We start from the raw sequence: 20,922 nt of genomic DNA, 5'->3' as shown, positions 1-20,922 counted from the left end.
TAATGGGGAATGGAATTAACCCTTTGTTGCCGTTAACTATTTTGTGTTTTCGGTTCGGTTCGGTTCGGATATCCATGATGTAACCGCGTTTTCTAATTGTCGTTCACATGACAAAACTACTTCGAACTAGTAAAAATGTCTGTTGCTGTTGCCGATGCCGCTGCCGCAGCCGATGCATGCACATCCCCCACCCCCACCCTCCCTCCATTGCCTGAACCACTCGTGAGTGGCGTTAATTGAGCTGTTTATTGTGGCTGTTTTTTTTTTTTTTTTTTTTTTTGTATTTTTGTGTGTGTTTTTTTATTTTTTTGTAATTGCCGGCGAGTGTTAATTAACTAAGCTGTCGGCTGGCATGAACAAAAACAAAAAAATGGAAGCGAAAATCTGCCAAACGGGGGCTGAGGGAGGGCTTTTATTTTGTGGTGAAATAAGGCAGGGGCTTTAAAAGGGTTAACAAGTCGTTCAGGGGTCTTGGCATATGCATAGGAATCCACATTAAAGTCTCTTAAGTAGATCAGACGTATACCCAAGTGAAGGAAGAGATGCCTAAAAGATGCGAATGGTGTATCCAGAGATCAATCAATATCTAAATTATTACTCAATGCTTGGATTTGTTCAATTAATTCTATGAATAGAACATAGTAATTCCATTAATCAGAATAGAGGTCCAACCCATACAACTATTAATATTATTATTGTTTAAGGTAATATTTAAAAATAAAAATAAACAAAATTGATGTGATCTCATCTCGCAGTTTGTAAACACAATTCCACATAATCATGATTCCAATGATGTGTGCTGGAAACCCCCTTTTGGAGCCGCACAATGTCCGAGCCTGAGATCTTTCATTGGAATTTCACTTACCCTTTGGGACTCTTAAATCATATATTTTTCAAGTAGTATCAGTAGTGTCGAAAACTCACCTGCAAATAGAGAAAGAGGGAGAGAGAGAGGGTGGATGTTTAATTAAAACACATTTTTAATTACCGTTTTATGTGGAAATCAAATAAATACACAATTTGCAGACCACAGAAATGACATGACAGAAGACCCCACATGTGACTTTTTTGGCAAAAATCTGCTTTCGGGAATGCGTACATTTTTGGGGCAATTAAAATATGTTAAGCAGGGTCCAAGCACCACCCCAAAAGGGAGAGAGAGAGAGAGAGAGAGAGGCAGCAATTAATTTTGCTGTATTTATTGCTCAATGGGGGTATAGGCAAGGCAGGGAAAGGCACGGCAAGGCAAGTCGGAAAACCGACAAGAATTCATCAGAGCAAGAACATGAGAATTTTCATGTTCGAAAAGTGGGCAAAAGCAATCAAAAGAATAAAAAGGGCAATCAATAGGGTGAGCGAGCACTTGAGGCCTTTGCCAAGACATATTTTGAAATATTTCACTCCCCAAACCCCCTCCACATGTGTTTCCTTTTTCTTTTTTTTGACACTTTTCCAAGTAATTAACAACCCCATTCCACCCTCGAGCCCCATGTCTGCTCTCTTGCAATTGCATTTGCAATTGAGAAACCATTTAAGCCATTACAAACAGCAACAAAAATACTAAAACCACAAATGAATATAACATTTTAGAATTTATAAATACTGTAGAGGCGAAGGAAAGACCGAAGGAACGATACGAAATGAAATGAAACGATGTTTTTATTGATTTAGCTGTGGGGGAAAATGTGTGCGAGGCGGCGGCCAACACTTTTATTGGCTCATTAAGTGTGCAAACATCTACGAATACTCATTCTTTCGTATTCTTTTCATATTTGTATCTGGCATTTGTCCCGCGAGCGAAAGAGAGCGCACATTACGCATACGCCGCGTTGTACCGCTTTGAGCCGTTTACAGCACATTTCATAGTAATAAATCCTCTCAACCCCCAACCCCCCTCCCTCCAGCCTCTCTGTGTCTGTCTCCTTTTGGACTGCAATTTCATCTTTGATCAAAGGCCAAATTGAATTTGCCTCGTTTTTGGCAGGAATTTGCAAATAGAAATGGGGGTAAAATGGGTCTTAAATATGTTTTTCCCAGCCACACAGCCCCACAGCCGCACATCCATCTCGAATGGCATTCTCCAAGTAATGTACATACACATTTATTGTTCAGTTTTCACCGAGTTTTTCCCATGCCCGAGGCAGGTGTACGGGCAAATAGATCTCTTCGCGTGGGTGGGCCCCAGCGAAATGTGTTTTCTATTTTCTGTTTTCTGTTTCTCATAAATCTTATGGGAAATCGTTTGATGATTTACCTAACTGGAAACTAATTGTGCAGCAAATTAGCCGAAACGAAACATTTGAGTGGCGAAGGATTCGCCCCATTAAAAGCGATATCTTTTGGGCCCAAAACTCGCCGGATTCCATGCCACTTGATCCACTTTTCCTCCCCCCTTGCAGGCTGCATCCTGCTTTTTTCCTGGTAACCAAACAATGGCTTTGATTTCGGCTGGAAACCGCAACTTAATTGAAATGAAAAACAAATTTTAATGAAGCAACCGCCAACGCATGAAACGACACCCGCCAGGCCAAGGGGGGCGGCGGGGTTAGGGGGGTTGGGAAGGGTGCCACTGAAGGGTGGCTGCATTTTCATTTCAACGTTTTCTCTTTTGTTTTTGTCTCCTTGCCCACTTTTTATTCTGTGTCCAACATTGTCGCAGTTCTCGTTGCCGCTTTAAGTGTTTTTCTGTCTTTCTTTTTCCTCCGTTTTTTTTGTTGTTTTTTTTCAATGAATTGAGTGTGGCAGTACAGTGGGCACCGGCTGCCCCCGACCGGCTCTCGAATCGACTTTCGTCAAATGGAAACCGTTTCGCAGCAGTCTCTTATGCAAATTTTTGCTTTCATTTCTTTTCCTTTTTGCTGCTCTTTCAATTTGCGGTTTTGTCGTTTGTTTTTTTAGTGGCACTTGCCACTTGCCACTTGCCGAATGCGTTTGCATCTCACTTTTTGATAGGCTGCGCCACCCAGAGGGGGAGGGGGAGGAGGAACTCTGACCTGACCAGAAGTTTTCCCTTGGAACAGAGGAAGGCACTTAGGTCATCTCCGTCTGTCCTTTGGGCAGCCTTTTAAATTGAGGTAATCCTCTATCCCATTCTCTCCCTCTCTCTCTTTCTCTCTGGATCAACGCAGGGATCTGGGGCAGCAGTGCAGAAAGGATTGGTGTCGCTTGTACGATAGTTTGAGGAGGCACTGCTGTCCATAACTAACCTTTTGGCCCCCGCTAAATGTCAAGGATATGCCACATTCTCTGTACTGTTTCCTCTCTCTCTCTCGTTCCCCGTTTCTATTCCAGGTTTCTGTTCTTTCGCTGATTAAAACCATTGAAATTTGCATAATTCGTAATGCTCTTTCGGCCCGTAAAGAAGTAAAAGTTTCTTCCTATTTGGTTTGGCTAATTAACGGATTATCTCGATTACATGCAACATTCCACCCCCCACCCCCCACCGCCACCCCTTACTACCACTTAACCCTCTTTCTGCCAACCCCTTCGGGGGAGGGTTCTTCTCGCTCTTCTTCTTTGTTTTCTTAACAAATTAAGTCAATTTTTTGGCAGCTGCCTGAGCTCTTGGCTGAAATTAATGCATGAACCCCCTGCCCCCACCGCCTCCGGGGGTGGCTCTTCTCTGGTCTTCTCGCTGTGTTAATTGAATAAAAAGCACGTGTGTGTGTGTGTGGGGCAGGGGCAGCCTTAGACGTGGCTTGAGGGCTGCAGGGAGGGGGTTGTGTGGCCAGAGTGGGGAGGGGATAGGGGGTAGGGGAGACACAGGTGTGGCAGCAGCCAAATAGTTGAGCACGCTCTGCTGCTCTCAAGTGCTGCTGCTGCTGCTGCTGCTGCTGCTGCTCTCGTCCCGCCAGCTGTGACCCAAGTCATTCACATATCCCCCACACCCTCCCCTCCCCTGGCACACCGCTCAGGTATCCATAGCTCAAGCCTCGCTTGTGCCAGTGCCAGTGCCTCGTGTGTGCATCTAATAAACGCAAATTGACAGCCAGAGAGAGGGGTAGAGAGAGAGAACTATAAAAGATGATGCGAGAAGGAAAGCAGAGAGCAGATCTAGAAGAGGGACAGGCACAGAGCACACTGGGAGCATTCGTGACAGTTCCCCCTTGGGGCACCGCTGGACTGGACACACAATGATCTCAACGACTGGACTGGGCAAACATTACGAGTACTACGGATAGAGGAAGGTGCCACAGTCATCGATGAGGTAAGAGCGAGAGAGAGAGAGAGAGAGAGGTGCGCACCAGCCGATCCCAGACCGGGCGCCATAGTCCATTCACGTTGTTGCACCGCTCGCACCATAAATTAGTCACTGATTATTCTGTCGAAATCGAAATCAATCACTTAAATATATAATATTAAATATTAGCCACATAAAACATGCTTTATGGCAGCCCCGAGACCACTCGAATCGAATCCGAAACCGAATCCGAATTGAAAATAAAAACTAAACTGGAAATTGATAAGCAAACACCGGACGAACAGAGGAACAGACGATGGCCACTCGACGGTCGTTCGAATTATTTACGATCCCATTCCCCCACACGGCACACACTGTATCCCCAGTGGATCCCAGTGGAAAGGGCTGTAATGCCACTCAGACCCCGGCCAATAAATTACACAAGAAATAGAAGCCATTGTACATTGTATTCCCGATTTGATGAGCGATACGTACACATATATATATAATCTGCTGAAATAAATCTCGTCTCGTTTGGCACTTGCACTTTCTGGATAGAATGGGCTCTACTACTACCGTATGCTCTGGGGAGCCACACCTCCATGACACCGAAATGCAACCTTTGTTCTACAAGTCTATGGCTGGTATTTGCACAGCCCAATTTATTGGCCCCATGCCAGGCAGAGCCAGCAATCTCTGGTATTGTATAATGTCCATCCATATCTCGCTCGTATCTATATCTCTATGGCTGCCACATTTGTATGGAATGTGTATCTGTATCTGTATCTGTATCTGTATCTATAGAGTGTATATGATGTAATCAACCTGTGTCTATGTCTGTCTCTCTGTCGCTGATGATGACTGTAATCAAGACAATCAAAATAAACACTCGCGACCCACGGACGCAACGTCCGTTCGTCTTTTCACACTTTTATTGCCCCTCGACTGCAAGTGATTTTTTTTTTTATTTGACTAATTTTCTTTTTTGGAATTCTCAGTATATCCAAGATATTTATTTTCATTTAATTTTTTCAACATTTTTCATAGCGGGACGGACTTTCTTTTGTGGCTCCGAGGAATGGAGGAATGGAATTTATTTGGGCGTTTTGCTGCTGGCTGACATATATTTTTGATGGCGGATTAGCTCAAGATATAGACAGCTACTACGTGTATATGTATATACTATAGGCACATGGGCACATAGGTATATAGACATTAGTCAGGGCCCCACAAACTGCGTCACGCAGTGATTTATGTTTTTATGTGAATTAAAGACCCAATATTTTCGAATATTCTTTCGAATTTCCGAATAATTTCCATGCCCATAATTGTTTGTCCCGTTATTTCGGGGGGGAGGGAGAGAGAGAGAGAGAGATGGTGTCCCCGTGTCCTGTCCTAAAAAGTTTATATTTTCCTTTTCTTTGCCATAAAAGTTTATTCCGCATAAAACTTGAATTCCAGCGGCAAATAATGTTTCAACTTTTACTTCTGTTTCCGTTCCTGCTGCTGCTGCTTCTACCTCTGTTTCTGCTATTGGGGCAATCTTATCAAACGTCCTTGACGGGGGCAGCAGTCGAAACGTTATATGGCCCCTAGAACCCCAGCCAGAAGTAGAAGGCCATCAAGAACCATCAGCAGGGGAGCGATGGTTCAACTTTTCCGGCAATCAACAATAAGCCAGGAGCCGAATATATTTCTCTTTTAATGCCCGATACCCAAAAAAGGGGGGGGTAAGTTGGACTATATCTACCAGATTGTCGAATCAGTCTCTATCTCTCTCACTCAAGTATGTTATCGTCGTGCAATGTGTGCGTCCTGTGGCGGAGAGCAGCCATACTGACTGACGCAACGTTCCCCCTCGTCTTAAAGTCTTAAAGTAGGTTCAGAAAGGACTAACAAACGATTGAGTTTTATTGGGACTCACATAACGCGCAAATTCTGCAAATTTTTTACTGAAAACCGCTCGTTGACCTCCTTCACACACTTGACCATCAGGCCAAGCAGATAGTCAAAGATAATGGGCAGTACCATGCGCAGTGTGAGCCCGACTTGTCGGTCGCTAAATCGTAGAGCCGAGATACGATCTCAAACAGTTGTTGAGTAGGATCCAGGGATGCATCAACAGCGGCTTGGCCGTTAGGAGGGCCGCGATGAGCAGCATAGGTATCGGGTGCGACGGAGAATTTCCAGGTGGAACGAGTGGTGCCACATCTGCCGACTACATTGCCGGCATATCCAGAGCTTTGACATTGCAACGGCGACGATGCTTGGGCTAAAGATCCTGATCCCACATTGATTACCGATTTGACATACATATCCACATGACATACGACTCTTTGAGGGGAATTCCTGATCAGCAGTGAGCCCTGTCTATCCCTGTCCGTCCGTCCCGATGAGTGCCTAGATCCCAAAATCCGCCCCTCTGCAAAAGAATGCCCATATCCACAAGACTGCAATCAATATACACGTCTCGCTCTCACACACACACTTCGTCGTGCAATGTGTGTGCGCCCTCTGGCGGAGTATCGGGTACAAATTTCGAGTTGCGGTCGCAGCAGCGACTCACAACGGTCCCCCCTCGTTTCTAACTCGATTTAATGGTGGAGTGGAAAATTCCTTTGGTTTTGCCAAACTAGAAAAGGAAGCACAAGTAGCAAAGACAAAAGAACACATACAAATAAAAGCAAAAGCAAAAGCAGAAAACAAAAGCAAAAACAAAAGCAAACGCCCCGAGCGAGAATTATGAGAGATGAATGACGTCTAAATGTTTCTTGAAGGTTGAAAGACAAATGGCACATGTTGTCGCAGCGAACCCCGTTGATACCCTCAGAAAATGCTTAATGCTTAAGAGCCCGCCCCCTTCCTTCCCTTTGCTCCTCTGGGGAAATGAAAAATTGCGCCAAGATAAATAATTCCAAAAAGGAAAACAAATTTGTTAACGAAAGCACACACAAGAAAAAAGAGACAAAAAGAATATCAAATAGAAAATGGAAAATGGAAAATAGAAAGGCGAAAAGCGAAAGAAATGACTCATCTGAGTGGTGGAGGTGGGGGTTGGGGGCAGGGAGGAAAAGTGGGTGGCATAGAAAACAGCTCTCATATTTTCATTCTCAAAAATTGTCTACCAATTTCGGCTTTTTAGCAATTCACAAAAAAGAAACTAACTCCTTCGCTTCACTCCTTCGCTCCACCGAAAAGTGTGGCCAAAACTCAAGGTGTACCCCCCCCGCCAGGCCCTCCCTCTGCAGGCCCCCCCCTGTCCCCGTCTTCTACTAATTTCGGGGTAGGTACACAATTTTGTAGTTTTGTGTGCACTTTTGCCGCTGGCTGGCTGGCGGGCTGGCTGGCTGGCTGGCTGGGAGCCAAGGCGTCTGCCATCTTGATAAAGTGTTGGCCAAAAAACGTACGCCACATTAGTGGCAGACTATGCAAGGGAGGAGGAGGACGAGGAGAGGGGCGGGGGGAGGGGGGAGGGGTCTGTCCTGGCAACACACTAATACACTCGCGCAGGTGCATAGATATATGTATGTGTCTGTGTGTCTGAGTGACTCGAAGAAATAGAAATGTCATTTGACAAAAGCGAATGCACGAGATATTGTCGCAAGAGGAAGACAACCATCTACAGGGTGGTGCCACCGGGGTGTAGGGGGGGGGGGGGGGCGGGGTGTGTGTGTGGCAGATGGTTGTATGGGGCACGGCAAAATGTCAAACGAATGCAAGCCAAACTAATTGCAGAGCCAACAACAAAGCAAAAAAGAAAGAGCCACAAAACGATAGCCAACTAATATAATGACCCAAAACAGAGAGGCAGAGAGGGGGAGCAAGGGAGCGACAGAGAGAGAGAAATGGGGAACCACAGTGTGTGTGTTTGTGTGTGTGTGTGTGTGTGTGTGTGTGGGGCGAATCATTCATTCTAGTGTATGGGAATGGCATTTTAAATATTTTATAGAGACCCTCCCCACCCCCACCCTTCGGTGGCAAGTCTCTGGCCGGCTTCGGGGCTCAGCCATCAGCCATAAGCCATAATCTTTGTGGGCTTAATGGCCAGCAAATTGTGGCTATGACCTGACTGTCAGTGCAGTCATGACCATTCTTACAGACCCCCCACACCCCACCCCACCCACCATCTTTGTGACCTTTCAGACAATGTACAGTGGCAGACATATTGATATAGCAGTCACGCACAGAGAGCACAGCGCACACGGAAAACGGAGAACGGAGCACGGAGCACAGAGCAATTCAGTGGCCCACTCAAAACAAATTAAACCTCAATTTGCCTTCGTTATAAACTAATCAATTTTTGATGCGTCTCCCCCGGCCCCCCTGTGTCCCCCCCGCTCACTGTCTTGCACTTCAGTTTTTTTATTGAAAACTTGATTGAAGGAACAAAATGAGGACACAGTCCAAGAATGACATTTAGTAGATATCGTTAGGGATAGAGCTTGGGGATTGGGGATTGGCGTTTTCTGACAGGCAAACAAATTAAAGTTGAGGCAGGTTGACTTGTCTTCGACCTAGAAGAAAGACTACTCTTCAGTGCTAAGCCACACTGGGAGAGAGATAGTGAGCACAAGGCCTAAAGCGAGAGGGGGGAACAAGGTGAGGTGTACTCCTCTTTCAAAGAATCAATCTTCAAGGTGAAGCTGACTCCTCTTTCAAGGAATCAATCTTCAACAGGAATACTCTCCATTTTCCAGTTTTCCATCTGGCTTTCCTTAAATATTGTAGCCCCCCATTAAAGATGAACTATTGGTAAAATTATTTGAATTTTTATCACCCGCAATACAGGAAATTGTATCTGTATCTGTACCAATTTCCATTGCAAATTTAAGCCCAAAAACTATATTTCGCAGATACGTTCCTGCACCTAGCCGGCGGCTCCTATCTGCACACCTATACACTACACATATAGAGTGTATATATATTCGTTTGGTATTTCCTGTTTGGCGATGGTATCGTTTCGAACCCTCGGCCGAACGGCGGCGCCCGTCTGTGTCCATAATCATATTTCATTGAACCAAAAAATGTTTATTTCTCTTCAGGGTTTTTTCGCCTCTTTTTGTTTTGTACTAATTTGTACCCATAAAACCCATAATCTTTTGTTTATAGTATCGTATTATACGCAAATCGCCTCTCAATTGAAAAATAAACTCTACCCCAGCCCCAGCCCCAGCCCCAGGCCCTGTCTCTGTCTCTTTTGTCTGTCTTTTTTCTGATACTCTGATAAATATTGCAATTCCTGCACTTTGATTTATCGTCGGATTGTGTGTATTGTGTGTGTTTTGATAAAGCCTGTCTGTAGATACAGATACAGATACAGATACGAACGGACACTGTTTATATCGAAAAAGGAACGCAGACGACGACACAAATTGTTTGTGCAACAAAAGGCGGCTTCGGCTTCGCTTCTTTTTTTTTGACAAATGAGCCAAGAAGTAAAGAAAAACAAATAAAATTTCAGCTCAAGGAAGTCTGATTATGAAGATCGATGTGCAAAGTACATATATGGCGGACAGCTAGATAGGGGGGAACCGAACCGAACCTTTTTGAGTGAAAGATAAACACTAAATGAACCGATATCGTATTGCCAGATATCGAATGTACAATAGACGGCACAGACCTTCGGGTTAATCTAAGAGCCATGCCGCCAGGCATTTGCTATATCTATAGAAAAAGTGTGGAGAGAGCTCTTGAGCGATTCCTGGAACCGCATTGGAGCCCCCCCAAGCCATAAAACAGTCAATAACAATGCAATTTGTGCCAGAATTCCACACGAGAGAACGATAAGAATTATTGAATTATTGAATTATGCTTGGAAGCCGGAGCCCCACCCCGCGCCCCCCTTCCGGCACACCCCTGCACTTTTGCTGCTTCCTGTGGAGCCTTATCAGCCTTATCACAAAACCCGCCACAGCCAAGAACAGACGGGCCAAAAGGAATGTCCATAATGCGGTGCCTATAAATAGATCGAAAACAATTGAAGGTGACGATTTATGCGCGCGGAAAAACTCATTCGAAATGAGTTTTTTTCCCATGGAAAGGAAAAACAATTGATAATTGCGTCAGCGGCCAGTGGCCAGCGGCCAGACGAATACTAATTGAAACGCAAAGAAAAAGCAACGAAAAGGCCCCCAAAATAGATGCTCCAAAAATATTTTCATTTTCGAGAATGAAAAAAACATTTTAAAAGGTAAATTAAGCAAATGTATCTCTCGGGGGGGGGCGGTGGGCTGGAGGGGGGCCTGCAATTACTTGTTGCAGCAATTTCCATTTGAAATTATCTTTGGCTAATTTTAGTTATTCTTTAGCTCTTTTTTCTTTCGTCTAAAATGCTGTGTTCTTTGCTTGTTTTTTTTGCCCCTCGGAATGGGAGAACATTTTTCATGCTTTCCTTTTTTCATTCTTGAATTCTTGAATTGTTTTTGCTTTATTTTGATTACTTGTTAGCACATGATCTGTCCGAGTGCCTGAAAAACTGCGTCAGCAGATGGGAAAAGCTGATTAGCGGCGAGTCGGGGAAAACTGATTAGGAAAATCCATTCGGCAACGATGGTGCGGCCTCGCGCATGTAATTTGTCAAAGGCTGGGGGCCCAGAGCCGGGACAGCAGGGCGTATGATTGAGCGGAAATTGCGCATACGCCGATTGGTACAGGGATCAGCAGCAGCAGAAGCAGCGGTAGCCTTGAAATGGCTTGGGGTCTTGTTTACATCGTTGTTTCCCTGGCAGATTAAAGGCTTTGCCAGCGTCTAAGGACTGCATTGCGTATACGCCATGTGTGTCTCTTCAAAAAGCGTTGCCTCGTGATTGAGCCAAAGACTAATCGAAGAAACCGCACTTTGGGCTAATAATTCAAGCACGCTTTTTGCAACAGCGGAGGGGGGGAACAGAGGAGGAGGAGGAGAAGGAGAAGGAGAAGGAGAGGGTAGAGCAAAGCTCTCTGTTTTCTTAGTGCTAGTTGGAAAAACAAGCAAGAGGCGACGGGGCACTAACTTGGCTTAAGATGCTTAAGTTTGACTTACATTTTGCCCAAGGGGAAACGCACAGAGAGGGGGAGGGGGAGAGGGAGAGCAAGAGCGAGAGAGCAGATAGTATTACCGGCTCATAAAAGACAATAACAATTACAGGCCAAAAGCAAAGCCACGCACAAAAACGAAAACAAAAACCGAAAAAAAACTTGGATGGAGAGAGAGAGAGAGAGAGGGGCGATCTGCGCATGTGTTGCCTTCTCGCTCTCTCGCTCTCCACTTGCGGAGACTTTTACTCTCTCTTCCGAGTCTCCACTGCCTCTCTCTGCTGTGCCTGTGTGTGGGCGCTGTCGTGTCGTGTCGTGGGCGTCGTGTCTCGAACATGTCCTTCGAATTTCCGGGTTTTGCTACTTTGACATTTGCAACATGCTACAAGCAGGCGAGCAGAGCACCAGGAGGGGCACGAAGTGCCACCAAGGGGCACCGAGGGACAACGAGGGGTGTCGAGAATGTGGCACAACATTCTTCGTTCCTTCGCTCCTTCGTTCCTCGTATTTCTGCGGGGTCCCAGCTGCTTCGGCTTGTGCCACTGCCACTGCCGCTGCCGCTGCCGCTGCTGCTTCCTGTTTACAACCAACACATGTTCAGTCTGAGGCACGGCTCTGTGGCAGGAGTGTGTGTTGGTTGCGAGCTTGAGAGCCGTACATTCCACACTGAAAATCTGTGCAAAAAGCGGGGGGCAGCCGGAGGGGGCCGGACGGGCCGGGGGGCACTCTGCCGTATGTAGGTCTGTGTGTCTTTTGTGTGCCGCGAGGTTTTTGGCCATTACAAGCGGGGGGGGTGGCCGGAGGGTGGCAGAACTTCCCGTTTTGTATTTTTTTTTAGTCGATTTTCTTTCTTTTTTGTTTTTTTTTTTTGCCATTTGGCGAACTTTGTATTTCCTTCTTTTCTTATACTTTTTTTTTTTTTTTGCTTTATTGTTGCCATTTCTATTTCCCTTTTTCCGGTTTCCTTATTCCTTTTCGCTTGCGTTTTTTGACGTCATCAGGCAAACAAATGAAGGAGCAACATTATTTCATTTATGGATTTTGTTATTAATGTTGCACGAACTGTGAACTCTGCTCGCTGTGCCAGCTTTTGGGTATTTTTAGTGCCTCAATTTCAGCCTCTTCGGGGGGCCCCCTTAGGCTCTGCCCAGGAGTGGGTTTCGTGACTGTTTTCCCATCCTTCCTGGCACTTCCTGGCAGCAGTTTGTTTTGCTGTGTGCCAGTTGTTGTTGTCCATCATTTTGCCAACAGAAATTCCGGTGGCAACGCCTACGTGAAAAAAAAAGGAACCTTTAAGCCCGAGCCAGAAGCAGAAGAGGAGCCACAGGAAACGGTGTGGTGGGGAGGGGCGGTAGGGACGGTAGGGGTCTAAAACGAAGTCAGCGGGCGGGGCGGCAAGGGCCAAAAAGTGTTGCCTGCTTTCAGGCGCCGCCAAAGAGGGACGACACGTGTCCGTGTGTATTCCCCGCGTCTGCAACGCTGTGTGTGTGTGTGTGTGTGCTTAGTTTCGGATTTAAGTTTCAATGTATTGGTAGAGTGTACACTGTGTGTGTTTAAGTGTGTGTGTGTGTGTGTGTGTGTTTGCTCGCTTTGTGGTATTTAACCTTAATTTGATTCGTTTTTCCTTATTTTTCTGCGCTTTTTTTTCGCCCGCTGCCTGCTGCCTGCTGCCGTATTCCTTACTTGAATTTCCAGGTAGCGACGTCCTTGCTGGCCCACACACACACACACACAAGAGGACATATGTATGTATGGGTGTGTGTGTGTGTGCGGCATGGCCAAATGCCAGCGCAAATATTTCCCATAATTTCCTTTAAAGCCCAAACTCAGCTAAAAATTGATTAAACAAAGTCTCTGGTTTCTGGTTTCTGGTCTCTGGTCTCTGGCATTTGCAGGAAACTTCAAGCGGCCCCAAAAAGCCAGTTGAAGATACAGATACCCATGGTGCATGGCTAAAGATACGAGCATGTATCTTTACATATAGTTATATCTTTTGTTTAAAATAGAAACCATACCCCGCCCCCTCGAAAACAAATTGTTGTGACCGCAATTTCGGTGTGTGCTTCAGGGGTGGTGCGGGAGCGGGTTAGGGGGGGGGTTTGGGGGATTCTCGATTCTCCCTCCTCGCAAGCAAAGACAAAAAATGACCACCAGCTGCTGCCTGCCTGCCTGACTGCCTGGCGTGACAAATTTCTCACACGCTACACACACACGCACACACACACACGCACACACACACACACCAATTTTCTTTTGCTCAGTTTTCAGTTCTTCTTCAAATGCATTTGACAAACCCCCCCCTTTCCCCACCCATAGTGTGAATATTTATGAAAATATTTTTCACACTTTGTATTCACTTTTGTGCGCGAGCTTTTCACACTTTTCACGCTTTTCACTCACTCGCTTAATTATGAAAATGCACACAGAAAATATCGCTCATACGCAAAGGCAAACTAAACGTGGATCCTCCTTCCCCACCCCGCCGAAGGAGGGGCTGTGGGATTTTTCAATTAAAACTTTTAATTGCCCCCAAAGAAAGTCAATGAATCAATGCAAAACTTTTCCCCCAAGAGAGAGAGGGAGAGACAGGTGAAGTTTCCACCGAAAGGCTTATCAATGCATTCCTTTGGCGGATTATATATATGTACATATATACAGTACTTGTACTGGCATTCCCTTATCAATTGACGCCACACGCTGGCCACAGTTGGTGCCCGGGTATTATGTCATTGCAAAATATTCTAGATTAATGATTAGCAGGCCAATTTGCAATCAATAATGCTTGGAGAGGAGGGCGGCAGAGAGGAGACCAGTAGGAGAGAAGATAGCTCCACTCTGCTCCCTCTTTCGGCGTGTGTGTGTCTCTTGTTTACTCGGGCAAACAATACAACAATTTGCTCTAGAGCTCTACAGTTCTACAGCTCTATAGTTGTACAGTTCTAGAGCTGTCTGTCATTTATTTATGCCAATTGCCGACACTGGCGCTTCGTTTTATGCAACATTGACATGCAAATCAAATAAAATATAATTGCACATCGGTGCCCCCAGTGGAGCCCCCACTGGCACAGAAAGAGAGGGGTGGAGGGGGGGATTGTTGTCATTTCAGTTTTCCACTTAACATAATTCATTCGTTTCATTGCATTCCATATTTCAATTGGCCAAAAACGAATGAATGGTGGATGGTGGATAGTGGCCTGGCATTCAATTAAATTCCATTTTTAAAATGATTTAAATAATGCACAAATCGTGGAGATAAACAGCAGATAAACAGGTGGCATCGGATCATCGGATTTCTTTCAGCAATTACCAGGACCTCCAAGGCTCATTCCTTGGCCTCTTCGGCATTGATTGCCCAAGGCTATTCATTGATGATGGAATTATGAGAAATAATTGGAAATTGCATTCTTGGAAACTTGAAAACTCTTGAAAGCGCTCAAGTTTCTTTATCTCTGGGTTTCTCAATCAATCTCTGAGTAAGATGACTTTGTGTGCCAGTGTTGTTTGGTTTTTCCCTGGAAAATCCACCTCAATCGTTGGCTCTGAAGTGGACCTGCGTTTCATTCGATTTGGACTTTTGGTTCCGACTCTCCCCCAGCGACTCATCGGCGAACTTTGCACTGCCTCTCCCACCCCCCCTCTGCTATTCTAGCGCTCTGTTCTCCTCCCTCGTTCAGCCTCTTGGTGGATGGCTAGATACAAATCAAATGCTTTTGCTTATCAAATAAACTTAATCAACTTTTGAGCTTTGTACTCGACGGAACACGACACTCGCGTCCAGCGTTTCTCTCGCTCTCTTGGCAGTCGTCTCTCTTTATGGTTTATGGGGCAGTCAGTCAGGCCATAGACGTAGACGTAGACCCAGACCCAGACGAAGACGGAGACTCCTTTCCGGAGAATTAACACCGAGTCGCACTCCGATTCGAACAATCTTATCTACGAGACTTTTGATGTCCATGTAAGATTCTCCTAGTTCCAGTTGTGGCTATGGGGCTTATCGCTCTATTTGACCCTTCCCTCCGGCACCCCGGCATTAGGCACCCCTTCCTTCTTATCGGAGCAGTGGCTTATCAGCCCCCTGTTCCCCCCGTCTGCCCTGTCTCCCTCTAGCCTGCTTGCCGTTGAGCATTTCTTGTGTTCTCTTCTTTCTAATGCGGCAATCAAACGCTTGTTAACACACAGAACGACACGGCCCACGAGGGAGACGCATCGAGCGATAAGAAAAAGAGTTGGCACTGGAAAAAAACCTCAAAAAATTATGCTACAATAAATTCCGAAAAGAAAAACGAAAACCCAAAAACGTGGCGCAGAGAAGCTTTTCCCCCCATATAAGGGTTTCCGCATATTGATTTATGGAAAGCGACTTGAGGGACGGACACAGAGAGGGGTAGAGGGGGTATGTAGGGGTGTACGAATGGCTGGCACTGTACGGGCGAATACTTTTCATTATGCTGACCGATTATGACACTTTTTAATGGCATTTTCTCGTTCTGCTTTTATGCTATTGATTTCTGGTTACGTTGCGGCCCAGCAGACAGCCAGAAGGGGGCAGGGGGCAAGGGGAGAGGGGAATGCTTTCCCAATTGAACATTTCTCCCCCAGCACCTCCCCGCCATAGAGAGAGATGTACATACATGCAACATTTTGTCTGGGTTCTCGGTTGTTTCTTTTTTGAAGCCATATGCTGGTCAAGTCCAATTTCTTTTCTTATGCAAATGCCTTTTCGAACAGATGGAGAGGGTCTCGGATGGTGGGGGGTGGGAGGGGGGACCATCCACAAACCAAGACAGTAGCAAAAATTGCTGTGTAATTGTTTGGAAAAAAGATTGAGGGAGAGGAAGAGAGAGAGAGAGAGAGAGAGTGGGAAATTGGAATTGAAAGTGCAATGAAAAATGCAGATGGAAAATTGATGCAAAAGATAAACGACAGCCTTGAGTCCTTTCCGCCCAATGGCGAACGAATCTCACGATTCTTAAAAGGATTTATCCCAGAGATACAAAACTGCACAGATGTGCTCGGGCTGCCCAAAAGCGTAAGTAGTTTCCATTCAATATTTTGTAACAAAAAAAAAAACAGCTCCCGATTTCCTCAAAAAATTCCATTAAAAATAAGCAATTACAAGTTTGATTAGCCATTAAAAAAGCACTCGTACAACCCGCACTACCCGGCGTTCTGGTATTCCGATTACATCGATTGGTGTCCCAATCGGTTCGTCCCCCCTTTTCGAGGCAGTGGGCTAGGGGGACTGATAACACGCCTCGCTCCGAGAGTGCCAGGGGCGGGGGAATTGGCTGCTGAAACGGGGGGTCAACTCACGTTCAATGTGCTTCAATGACCTCCAACCTCCTCCGCCTCCTCCTCTGGGACATCCACAACCGACAATCACTGCCGGCGACAGATACTCTCGTGCTCTCGTGCTCTTGTCCTCGTGGATGACCATATGCCACACTTTAACCTTGTGACAACCCTCAGCGCCTCAGTGCCTCAGTGGCGGCAGTGGCTTCTGGCTTCGTGGAGGAAGGGGGTTAATAACCTTATCAATTCGGATTCTGACTTTGATACGTCCCATTTGACATCCCATCCGTTGTCGCATCTATTGGAACTGTACGTTAGATCATCGCGTAAGCCCTGGCATTGCTCCCTTAAATGGGTCATTACGGGTACTCGCGCACACAGTCCCCCCCCTGCATACCCCAAATACCCCAAATGCCCCTGAATTCCCTTGATGGCACCACCCCCGCTCCCTGCCAGTGATTTATGTTGTTGTTTTCTTTATCGGAGGGGGGCATGAGAAATGTTTTGATTTTATACCAAACATTATTTTGCCATTAATTTGGAACGTGTCTAAATCTGCCACTCCTTACCCTCTGCCTGCCCTCTACTGCCCCTCTGCTGCCCCTCTGCTGCCCCTCTACTCCACCACTCAAACATTTTGCATATTTCCGGTCATGCACTGACCCCCCAATCAAAGAATAATTCATTTTTTATGGTTTTTCTTGGCTTTTTTTAGAATTTTATTTGATGTGGCTCGCATTTTTGGGAAGTTTTTCAAGTGGAAACAGATTGCCAGCACTTGGTATTACCCTTCGAATACTGGAACCCATTAAAGTCGGTATATTTTAGTATTTTTAGTAGTAAGTAACATGGTAGGGGGACAATCAACACATCAGTTTCAGGATCTGTATATGTATATCCTGAATTAAGACACTCTCTGTGGTATCTGGTATTTTTCGTTATATTTCTGTAGATTTTTCTTTTTTTTCTTTTGTAGTATTTTCTTGAGTATTTTCACTGAAACTTACCATTTATGCCGCTGATCAGTGGATAATTACCATCACGGCCGCCAATTAAGTTTTTTAAACCAGTTTCGATCAGTGTTGGGGACGATCGCTCCCTGTCGCTCATTTTTTCATAAAAATTTTCGAAATTTTGTGATTATACACGAACAAAAAAAGTGTCTCGTTGCGGTTGGGCTTTTGTTGGTTTTTTGTTTGTTTATATTTTTTTTTGTAACAGTATTTCGAATATCAATTAATTTAGTATCTCACAACAATAACAATTATTTTAAATATAGAAAAACAGAATTTGTTTCTCACTTTTGTGGCTGTTTTGCTTTGTTTGTTGTTGTAATATTGATATTTTGATTTGTTTGCTTAGAGTTTAGTTACTTGTTAATTTGTTGGTTGTTTGTTTTTTGTTTTTTTGTTTTTATTTTGAATCACAATTGAAAATTAATTTAATTAAACCTTTGAAAATATTGCACGTTTCCGTTACGATTTATTGCTTTGTCTATATATATACTATATGTATATACTTTCTCTATATAGGTATATGTATGTATGTGTGTATGTGTGTTACTTGATTTGTTGTTAAGACTTTGTTTCTTTTCTATATGCTGGCTATAAATAAAGGCACCGCGAATTCATTCAACAATTTATACGCTCTTTTAACTTTTGCTTTTTTTTGGTTTTTTTGTTTTGTGTTTTTTTGTTTTTAACTATGTAAAACTATTTTAACTTTCTTTGAATAACAACATTTGCGAGTACAACAAGAAATTTCGATTATTTCTATAGCTTGGCTGTGGTTTTTTCTATATATCTTTTTTGTTTTTTGTTTTTTTATATTCTATTCTATTCCGTTTCGATAGAGGGAGGAGGTTCTTTCTGCTGACTTTTTGGTTACTTTTTAGTTGAGTTTTGTCGTTGCTGTTGCTGTTTGCTGTTTTATCTTTTGTTTAATTGAATTTGTTGTTGTTTCATTGGCTAATTAAGCTATTTTTATAGCCTTCCCTCGTGCGTTCCTGCTGCTGCTGCTGCTGTTGCTGCTGTTGCAAATGCCGAGTGCGTTTTTGCTGGGGTTTTTCCTTTGGGGCGATTTTCTTTCTCTTTTTTTTTTTTTTGTTGCCTTGGCTATTTTTTGGTTCTTTTTGTTGACAATTTTCCGTTTCGAAAAACGTTTAACGCTGCTGCTGCTTAAATGGTGTGTTGTGGTTGTTGTTGTTGCTGTTGTTGCTGCTGTGATTTTTTTAGTGGCGGCACTAAAAATAAAATCAATTGCTTTTCTGTTGTAGAGTTCTCCTTCTGGTGGTGCTGCTGCTGCTGATGCGGCTGCTGCTTTCTTTGATTTCTTGTTCAGATGTATGTGTGTATCTCTCTGTGTGTGTGTTTTTGTGTGTAGTCGATATATATCTTATTGTACAGTTATAAAGCACTAATATGGCATTTGCATAGACTTGAAGTCCCGCTATTTAGCCCGCACGCTCGTCACTGGTTCGCCCGGCGTGCGATAGAGATGGAGGCAGAGCCAGAGTCAGAGTCAGAATCAGAATCAGAGTCAGAGTCAGAGTCACAGCTAGAATCAGAGCTTTGGCTGTGGTCGAGCTTCAGCCTGGCTGGCGTGGGTGTTGATCAGGCAGGATGACAGCCCCGGAGAGCCAGAGAGAGACGGAGAGGCAGGGGGAGAGAGTGTGTGAGAGAGAGAGAGAGCGCCGAGCGTTGGAAACGAACTACGAACGACGACCGCACGACAGGGAAAATCGATGGAAAATGTTGACAGCTCCTGCACACACACACTAACACACTAGCACACACGGACGCACGCACAACCACAAAAAAAAATGTTACAAGACACACACACACGCGCGGAGTAGGCGGAGTAGGCGGAGGGGGCGGCAGTAGTCGTACTTTTTGCTTAAATATTTTTGCAAAAATTTATTGAAATAACTGTAATTGCTTCTGGGGGACTATGGTTTACAGTTAACAGTTAAAGGTTTAAGGTTTAAGGTTTAAGGTTTACGGTTCGGTTGGTTGTGTTACGGTTTTCTTGAACGCGCGGCGTATCCGTGGGCCTCTCCCGTGGAAGTATGTTTGTATCTCAACGAACGCTCGACTAGTGTCGACCGCTTCGTGTCGCTCGCTCGTTGTGGGTGTCGTTCGTGTAGCTGCTGCTGCTGCTTCTGCTGCCGCTGCTGCTGTCGCTGCTGCCTCTGCTCCTACCGACTGAGCGCGCATGTGACAAGCGCCGCTGCTGCTTCTGCTGCCGCTGCCACTGCTGCTCCCCGCGTTTCGAAGTTCGAAAGGTCGAAGAGGATGCGGAAGCAGAGAGAGCACGGCCAAAAGTCTACACAACTGACAGAGAGAGAGAGAGAGGCAGAGGGAGCGAGAGAGCGAGGAGCTTCCGTTGCAGTTTCAACGAAATGCACTTTTGACAGACAGAGAGAGAGAGTGCGCACAAGTCAGCTGATTGTTGTTTCTGTTTGTTTTTTACTTTGCTTTTTGCACTATGAAGCACACACTCTCACGGATACACCACACACACACACACGCAAACACACACACACAGATACACACTCTGGCAGAAACACGCGCGCCGTGTCGTGTCGTTCACTTTGTAGCTTTTTTGGTTGTCAGGCTAATTTTTTGTTGCCTTGTTTTTTTTTTTTTGTATTTCTTTTATTTTAATTCTCGTACTTTGTGTTTTACTTTGATTTTCCTTACTTTTACTGCTCACACGTGCTCTTTGGCAGCGGAGAAGCTTTTCCCTTTAGCGGAGAGTACTCAGTTTTCATTCTATTTCATTTGTGCTGCACTTTTTGTGGCATTAATTTTGAATTTTAACAATATTTTTGATGCTGTTTTTCTTCTTTATTTTTTTTTTTTGTAGTGTAGTTGTAATTAATTTGCCTTTAGACGGCGCTGAATGTTGAACTAACTCTGACTGGCACACGCGCTCGTTGCAAAGTGTAGAAACACGCCGCTGCCGCTGCTGCCCGATGCCCGATGCCCGATGCCGATGCCGCCAAGACAGAGAGAGCGCCAGAGCCAGAGCGAGAGCGAACGCAAACACAGAGCTAAGGGCAGACTCACAGATACACGAATACACGGATACACGGATACGCGGATACACGGATGTGCTCATGCTTGAGATACACGGCGACAGCTTAGAACCATGTGCTGCGCTGCTCTCTCTCTCTCTCTGTGGAGACACTCTCTCTCTCTCCCTCTCTCTTTGTGGAGGGGCATTATTTTTGGCAAAGTTTTTGTCGTTTGCATGGCGCGCGCATCTAACTAAAAGCAACAACAAAAGCTACAGCTGTGGAAGATTAAGGCAAAGGGAGCTTTGAGTTGAGCTTAAGTGAAGCTCACGCTCTCACGCTGCTCTCCCTCTCTCCGCTTGAAGCACACTTCTAATTGCCTTCTAATGCACACGCACAGGCACACACACACACACAC

The 20,922-nt window shown here is 45.0% G+C and overlaps 1 protein-coding gene across 5 annotated transcripts in view; it reads right to left on the bottom strand.

Moving 5' to 3' along the window:
* The window catches only part of Pdp1 (PAR-domain protein 1), a 44,698-nt gene extending 24,239 nt beyond the window's left edge, over positions 1 to 20,459 (bottom strand). For 3 of the 5 annotated variants that reach the window (XM_033384589.1, XM_015188174.2, XM_015188171.2), the window contains exons 1-2: positions 20,161 to 20,458; positions 17,494 to 18,728 (exon numbers count right to left, since the gene is read on the bottom strand). In XM_033384589.1, the coding sequence (XP_033240480.1) occupies positions 17,494 to 17,596 (103 nt within the window). In that variant the 5' untranslated portion in view covers positions 17,597 to 18,728; positions 20,161 to 20,458. Of the gene's footprint in view, positions 1 to 17,493; positions 18,729 to 20,160 lie in introns of all 5 variants that reach the window. The other 2 variants (XM_033384591.1, XM_015188172.2) reach the window with 2 other exon arrangements.
* Positions 20,460 to 20,922: the final 463 nt, after the last annotated feature.

The sequence above is a fragment of the Drosophila pseudoobscura genome, chromosome X, assembly GCF_009870125.1.
Source record: "Drosophila pseudoobscura strain MV-25-SWS-2005 chromosome X, UCI_Dpse_MV25, whole genome shotgun sequence".
Classification (NCBI taxonomy): domain Eukaryota; kingdom Metazoa; phylum Arthropoda; class Insecta; order Diptera; family Drosophilidae; genus Drosophila; species Drosophila pseudoobscura.
Note: the sequence above shows the minus strand (reverse complement) of the source record. Positions and strands in the feature narration are given on the sequence as shown.